The sequence below is a fragment of the Cucurbita moschata genome, unplaced genomic scaffold (assembly GCF_002738365.1).
Source record: "Cucurbita moschata cultivar Rifu unplaced genomic scaffold, Cmos_1.0 Cmo_Scf00045, whole genome shotgun sequence".
Taxonomy (NCBI): domain Eukaryota; kingdom Viridiplantae; phylum Streptophyta; class Magnoliopsida; order Cucurbitales; family Cucurbitaceae; genus Cucurbita; species Cucurbita moschata.
Window position 1 is genome coordinate 330,539 of NW_019268561.1, and position 8,107 is coordinate 338,645.

Sequence of the window (8,107 nt, forward strand, 5' to 3'; positions counted from 1 at the left end):
GGGGGGGGGGGGGGGGGGGGAGGGGATGAATTGTGATGTCTCACATTGGTTGGGGAGGAAACAAAATACCCTTTATAAGAGTGTGGAAATCTTCCCCTAGCAGACGTGTTTTAAAGCCTTGAGGGGAAACCCGAAAGGGAAAGCCCAAAAAGAACAATATCTACTAGCGGTGGGCCTGAGCCGTTACAATTTGAAGTATCTTCAAGTCCTTGTTACTTAAATGAAGCTTGATTTTCTTAATGTGAAATTAACTGTAACTTGAGTTAAATTTTTATGAAACTTGACTTCAGTTAATATAACTTGACTTTATCTTACCGTAATCTAAACAACAGTCTTCCCAACTTCCTTAAAGTTTAGTCAACAATTTCATTATTAATGAATTCTCAATGACATGGTCATGTTACTTACTCACCGTTTCTAAGAGTGAAGACTATCACCACTAACCAGCACAAGTCCTTTCAGCATGTTTTGTTTTCACTCACATGCATTCTAGGAAAACGTCCAAGAGGCCACCCAACATAACATTGCTCCACGCAAAACACGTTTAACTATGAAATTCCTATAATTAATACACGTGAGTGTGATTGGTCGTGGTATGCGAACGCTTCTCGTTTTCTCTCGTTGGCAGATCTGAGATTGGGTTTCTCTCTCCTTTTCGTTCTCTATCTCTTGTTCCTTCTCTCATTTTTCCTTGCAGGTAAGTTATGGGGGGCGTGGCTGAAGGGATGGGAGGTCGTTTGGAGTAGTGTGGGCATCGGGTAGAGTGTGATTGGGAGTGGTGCGAGAATCCCGACGCCTCGCCAGAATTCTTGCACGTTTTCTAGTGATCAAGTGCATTTTTTTTTTATATATGGTCGTTACAAGTTGAATGTTTCAACTCTCGGGTCAAGAAATTTGTTATTTGTCTGGAGAGTTTTGATTCTAAGATAATCATGTCTAACCTAACGTCTTTTTATGTGGTATGAGTAGTTATGGATGAAGCTAGAGAAGAAGGCATCTATGCTAGTTGATTCATCTTTGTCGGCTACCATCCGTAGATGTTGAATTGCATTGATCCGACTACAAAAATTAGTTTTAAAATTTTTTCAAAATTATTCAATAATATATTTATAAATAATAAAACCTATTGATCCTATATTATATTATATATTTATATTAAAAAATAAATTCTAATTTTGACAAAAAAAAAAAAAAAAAATTATAAAAAAACCACTTTCTTATTCTATTCTATTCGGTTCGGTTCGGTTCGGTTCGGGTTAGCTTATCGACCAAAAGCCGAATCAAATCGGTAGCCTTCGGCTCATCCCATCCATGGAGATGCATTTTCCCGCCTTACGACATTTCGAGAATAATTGCTATCTGTGTTGCAGAGATTTGCCCGACGCTTTTCTCAGGTTTCGCCCCTTTCCTCTTTCCCCAATTCTCTTTCTTTCAGTTTGATTAATCGCACTATCATACCTTTCTCTCTCGCTCGAATTCTGAGCTTTTGTGGAGGTAAGCTGTTTCTTCCATCTCCATCATGCTATGTGTTGTCATATTGAATGTAATGCTTCGATTGGTAATGTTCCGTTTAGATTCTGTGAATTTGGTTGTGTATTCGTTTTGAAATGTCCTGAAAGAGAAGTTTTTCTAGTGGATTTGATTCTTTGAACGATATACTGACTGATGTCGGTGAAATGCTCGAATTGTTCGGGGGCTTTAGCTCAGGAACTGTTCTGGCGCTTGTAAAATAATTAATAGCTAATTTGGTGGCAGCCATGAGTTTCCCGAGTTCAATTCACATGTCGCTGCCGCTCTCCCTCATAGCGGGTTTAATTTGTACTAATTCTGTACTCACTTGATTTTATTGATATTCTCTCGATCTCCATTTATGCCTTTCAAGACACAAACTAGGGCTTGTGTAAACAAAACCTTGCATATTTTCTTTTTTACTTATTTTTTAATGGTATGGAGATGGAAACTTCCTCTTGGAATCTTACCTGAATTCTTAGGTAGAGAGAATAAGGATCCATGCTCAATTTTTGTATTTTGTGGGACTGATGTCAATTTTTTCTATCTTGTTGTCTTCTCCATTACTGCGACAATGTTTTTGTTTTACTTCTGAATTTTGAATTTCCTGGGTATTGAAGAGAAGTAGTTGGTGATGTCGAAGTATGAATTTCCAAGGCTTCCACGGGCAGATATTGCGTTGCTACTAGCACAGTGTCAAATTGCTGCTGTAACAGAGCGGGACCTCCTTCACCCCGCACCAGATTTGGTCTCAGATCTTTACACTCGTTTGATGATCTACCTTGACTTTCTCCATGAGTAAGTCCTCTGCTTGTAGACTTTCATCAACAAGTATTTGAAATGATTTTTGAAAGGAGGAGAATGAACAAAAGTTTATATGTATCTTACTGTGTTCTTGTTTCTTAGAGAATTCAAGTTAAGGAAATCGAATAGAGATTTTAGAGTTGAGAAATTAAAAATGTCGTTAGTTTAGACATGAGTCATTGTTCTTCTTGTAAACACTCTTTATGACGTTTTTTTATAACTTACCTTGGATCATAAAAGTGGTTTATTTATTTACTGATAGAGAAGGAAATTCTGATGAAATCATTGTGTAAAAGTTTTCTGCTTTATTTCATTGTTACCGTTGTTATTTTGGTTTGTATTCGCCATCAACAGCCCTAGAAGATATAGAAGAAGATCTCCATGCCAGACGTTGTTGGGTTTCCAAGGACTCATTGTAGTGTACATTGGGCCTTTATAGTGGCGGATCTTCTTAGCAAACAATCACCTTATTTCCCATTAGCTGGTAATTTAGCATTGCAGTAAGCATCAGGTGCTATAAATATTGCCAATCCGTTTTTTGTGAACGGCTGGACTTCATGGTTTTTCTAGGTTCATCACAATGGATAGAGATGATAAATTCTCAAGCTACTTTTGAGGGAAAAAAAAATTGTGTCATGTCTTATATTACAAGGTCATTCCTACTTGTTATCTTCACTTGCATAGACCAAATGGAAGTGATGAATGAGACTGTTAGTACGTAATAGGATGAACTTGTGTAGATCGTCTGAGTCAGTGAGATTTTGTAAAACATTCATCCTTCATTGTTAATAGAAGGGCTCTAACCCCATTTATGCTTTTTCATTGCGCTAAAGTTTCAATAATTAACTTTCAAACGTGAAGTTCTTGTGCCGTTTGGGTTTTTTTTTTTTTAATCTTGAAGAAAATATTTACCATCAATGTGTTCTGAAGTTTCCTTCTCCCTTTTCATTCTAGATCCTTGAAGTGTCGTAACTATGAACTATTTTATTTCACTATTCTCGGATTCTTTTTAAGAAAGGTTGCAATTTATAGCTGTCGGTTATATATGCAGGGAAGACCAAGGACAAGTTGAGTTTGCTGCCTTGGAACAGTTCGAGAACCCTGATCTGCATATGGATTCAGTTCAGACAATGAAGTTGTACAACAGAGTAAAGCATGTCATTGCCTCTCTGGACTGTCCAAAAAAGTTTACGTTGAAAGATTTGATAAAACCTGACCCTGACAGGACAGAAATTTTCCTTAGTGCAATGCTGAACTTTTGCATTCACAAGTACGACCTTTATCTTCTTCTCTATGTTGTCCTTTACTATTTACAAATGAAAACAACTAGTGTAACAGACTAGTAGTTTGGTCGAGAAGGTCTTTATGGGTTTATCACCTAGCTTAGTGTGTAGCATTAACCAAGTAATTTCTACTCATTTCCAAGCTTTCTATTGTAGTGGGTTTTAAACAATTTTTATTAAAATCTCAATTAGATGAATTTATTATTTAACTACTACTTATGTTTGCCCCAGTTATGTAAGTTTGGCTCATCAAATTATCTTAAACAAAGGCTACAGCTTCTTTCTTGTTGTTAATTCGATTGTAGGCGTAATTGATGTTTTTTTGTAATTCAATGACATTGTGCACTGGTCACCATAATCTGGTAAATTTTCTATCTTGTTACAGTAGGTTTGTTTTCTTCGTGATGATTGAATGAATGGACAGATGAAGTTACGAAAATTTATCACTTCAACTTGTTATATTTTATGCTTTATTGTTTATAATTACATCCAACAGCTCGATTTTCTTTTGAATAGGCAGGGCCTTCCATGCACGGGGTTTCGATAAGGATATATGTATTATTTCAATGTATTTTAATTAAGTTCCATTTATTTGAATCTCTAAAATGTAGCATGATATATATCCATGGAAGTATGTTTTTTTCATAAATGAATAGATAATGCTGATCCTCAGTTATGCCTGTTACATTTTCATTTGAAGAGATGCCAAAATCAATCTACATGCTCCAGTTATGAATGAGCTGAATACCCTTGATGACCAGCAAAGGGAATGGGAGGTTAAAATTTCTCAGGTATTTGGATTTCAGCCTTTTTTGTTTTTATTTTCGTTTAAAGTTGGAAAAGGTGGTTATATTTGTGCTTTTTGTTTTTCCCCCCATTTGGCTGAACTTGTGTATTATAGTTGAATGCAGAGATCGCAGAGTACAACGAAGCAAGAGAAAGGGAAATGCCTTTTGTTCAAGAGATTGATGCTAAAGTGAAAGAACTACATCAAACTATTGGGGGACTTAACAATCAGCAGATGTCATTGCGTGCTTCAATCCGGAAGTTGAAAGAGAAAGCTGGAGAAATGGACGAGAAGGTTAGATTATTAACTTTTTTTTTGGTAGGAAATAGAGACTTGTATATTCTGTATACTAATAAGGTGTACAAATGGAAAAGGAGATGAAAAATCCCAAACAGTATAAGGAATTACAAAAAAACACTCACGATTGGCACAAATTTGCACTAAACCATGAGGAATTAAAATTATTTGGTGATCTGAAAGTGGCGTTTGGTGGTAGGGGATGAGATCCATGTAGCAGTTTGAAAGTTTCATTTCTTGTTCATTAAAATCATAGGGTAGCAAGTTGAAAGAGAAGTAAAGATTTAATTGGTCTCCTGGACTGGAGAACATGGTGGAGAGATGTTATGGGGGATTAAAGAGGTTTTATTATAATTATCATTATTATTATCTCTATGCTCTGGTAGTTGTTTGTCGTTCTTCGTTGCAGTTTTGTATTGTAGTCCTATTTCTGGTTTTCATATAGCAGAGTTGGGTTTTCCCTTCTCCCTGGAGGATGTTAAGAAGATAATTTTTAGTTTTGATAGGAAAAAGGCCTCAAGTCTTGACAGGTTTACTATCGTTCTTCCTTTCAGGACAAATGGGATTGTATTAAGGACGATCCTTAGAAGGTGTTTAGTGAGTTCAATGAGAGAGGAGTTCTAGAGAGTTCGTTGAATGAAACTTTATTTGTCTCTTCCCTAAGAAGAAAAGGCAAGGAAGATCAAGGACTTCAAACCGATCAGTCTAGTGACAAATGTGTATATACTTTTTGCAAAGGTGCTAGCTAATAGATTGATGAAGATCTTCTCCACGACAATCTTAGATCCTTAGAGTGCTTTCAGGGTGGGTAGGCAAATCTTAAACCAAGTCTTTATTGGCAACAAGGCTGTAGAGAACTTGAGCTCGTAAGAACGGTGTTGTTTTTAGCATTGATTTTAAGTGTATGATCTTGTGGATTCAAACTTCTTGGATAAAAGTTTTTCGAAGAAATGTTTTGGACAACACAAAAAGTCACAACCACCAAGATATGGATGGTGATTCAATCTTCATCGATGTTCTTGAGTCCAATGAGGATAAAAAGGATGGTCCGACTTGAAATGGAGGTCCTGCATTAGAATGGTAGGTCATTGTTATCTCATCAACGGTAAGCAAAGAGTTAAGATTTACGCTTTGGGAGGTCTTAGACAAGGGGGCCTCCACTCTCATTTTCTGTGTTTTGTTGGTAGTGGACTCTTTAAATCAAATTACCTCAAGGAGGTGGAGGGTAATTTTTTGGTGGGCTTTGAAGTAGGGAGAGATAGGTTGTTCTCATCTCATCTTCCGTTCGCAGACGATACTAGTTAGGTTGTTCTCATCTCATCTTCCGTTTGCAGACGATACTAGTTTCTTTTAGTTGGACAAGGAAGAGTCATATCTTAACCTATCAATTTTTTGCTTTCTTTGAGGGCATATTAGATTTGAGGATTGATAGAGCTAAATGTTAGATTTTGTACATGAATTGTGATCCTCTTAATTCGAAAAAGTGGGTCGCTTTGGTGGGTTGCGAGGTCACGTCTTTCCCTTCTTCCTTCTGAGGCCCTTGGCCATAATCCTACGTTTTGGGACCTAATGCTGAATAAGATTTGCAAGAGGCTTTCCTCTTGGAAGAAAAGTTTCATCTCAAAAAGATAGATTCACCCTCAATTCAATATTTTTTAAGCAATATCCCGATCTACTTTTTTTCTCTGTCTAGGATCCCTGGTCAGTTATAAGATCCTAAGGAATCTTTCCAGGGATTTCCTTTGGAGGCAGTAGAGAAGGGGAAATGATCTCATTTAGTGAGATGAGAGGTGGTGCTGAATTTGATGGATCTTCGAGGTTTAGACATGGGTAAGTTATGGGTCCATAACTCTTGCTGGCTAAATGATTGTGGTAGTTTTCTCATTAGTCCAACTCATTATGGTACAAGGTCATTAGAAACAATTATGGGTTTCTCCATTTTGAATAGAGCTAAAGTGTGGTTACTGACACTTTTACAAACCCATGGAAAGCTTTCTCTGAAGAATTTCCTTTCTTTTCCCAAGTAGTGCTTTGTTTGGTAGGTGATGGGAGGTGCACCTACTTTTTTTAGGATAAATGAGTGAGGATAGACCCCTCTGCACTCGCTTTCATAGTTATATCATCTCTCCTCCATGAGGTTTCATTTGGTAGAAGTTGTCTTTTTTCACTCAAAGCACTATCCATCTCTTTTGTTGGAGTTCCATTGTCCTTTGTCTGATTGGAAATTGACAGATATTATGGACCTTTTGTCTTTTATTGGAGAGTTATGTTTCACTATTGAGAGAGGGGATGTTTGTACTTGGGCTAAGTCTGTTTGATGGTTTCTCTTGTAGGTCTTACTTTTGGTGTTTGGTGAGCCTCTTTCATATGAGTGGCTTTGTCTTTACCTCGTTGAAGTTGGAATTTTCCAAGAATAAGTTTTTTTTGTGTGTCAGGTCATTCACTGAAGAGTAAACATCTTGGATCAAATTTTGTGGAAGCTTTCTTGCTTGATAATAGGGCCAATGTGTTGTACTCTTTAGGAGGGAAACAGAGGATCTTGATGATTTTCTTGAATTGTGGTTTTGCTTGTGCAGTTTGGAGTTGTTTCTTTGAGGTGTTTGGATTGTACTTGCTCAGACTGGGGCTGAAGAGAGATCATCAAGGAGTTTTTCATTTTTCAGGAGGAAATGATAGATTTCATTGATAAATGAACTATACAAAAGAAAGGGAAGAACCTTGCCACCACGTGTTAGGTTTTATGTTTCCCTTTAGGAGTCAGTTTCTAAGATCTTTTGTAATTATTCGCTTGGCCTTCTTTTACTTGATTGGAACTCATTTTTTTAATCGAATTCCTTTGTGGGCTTGATTTTTCGGATGCTGTTGTATTATTTCATTTTCCTCAATGAAAGCTTTGTTTCTTATATAAAAAAGAACCTCTAACAAGAGCACTCTGAACCTCAAAAAACCTTCTAAAAAAGAATTGGTCTTTGTAACGAGAGCACCATGAATGAGTGCAGACTTGTCAAATCCCGAAAACCTCGTGAGAAGTATCTTCTCCTGGAAAATTCTTTTGTCTCTCCATGTATAGTTTCCTAATGAGGGGCCACCACTGTATGATAGTATCCCATCCCTGCTACTGAAGGAAGTCCCTAAAATCAGCTGAAAGAAGGCATTTGAATTATTCTATGGAAAATACCAAGCTTAAACTAGAAATATTTAGGTCACTCAAACAGGAGGTGGCAGAAGTGCATTATCTCCGGCTGAGATGTTAATAATTGTTAGAATCTAGTTCAATCCACTAGTGCTTTGTTGTTTCATGTAACAAACGGGTGATATCGAACCTTTTGCGAGTTGATGATGAAGAGTTTTTGGGGTGGAGTTATAACCTCTTTTTTTTTTTTTTTTTTTTTTTTTTTTTTTTTTTTTTTTTTTTTTTTTTTTTTTT

At 36.8% G+C, this 8,107-nt stretch overlaps 1 protein-coding gene across 3 annotated transcripts in view; it reads left to right on the forward strand.

Moving 5' to 3' along the window:
- The first annotated feature begins 1,320 nt into the window (after nucleotides 1–1,320).
- LOC111434552 (probable kinetochore protein NUF2) overlaps nucleotides 1,321–8,107 on the forward strand; it is an 11,801-nt gene continuing 5,014 nt past the window's right edge. Inside the window, exons 1-5 of one of the 3 annotated variants that reach the window (XM_023071972.1) lie at nucleotides 1,321–1,394; nucleotides 2,130–2,307; nucleotides 3,365–3,583; nucleotides 4,297–4,387; nucleotides 4,498–4,677. In XM_023071972.1, the coding sequence (XP_022927740.1) occupies nucleotides 2,144–2,307; nucleotides 3,365–3,583; nucleotides 4,297–4,387; nucleotides 4,498–4,677 (654 nt within the window). In that variant the 5' untranslated portion in view covers nucleotides 1,321–1,394; nucleotides 2,130–2,143. Of the gene's footprint in view, nucleotides 1,495–1,787; nucleotides 1,810–2,129; nucleotides 2,308–3,364; nucleotides 3,584–4,296; nucleotides 4,388–4,497; nucleotides 4,678–8,107 lie in introns of those variants that run through there. The other 2 variants (XM_023071971.1, XM_023071973.1) reach the window with 2 other exon arrangements.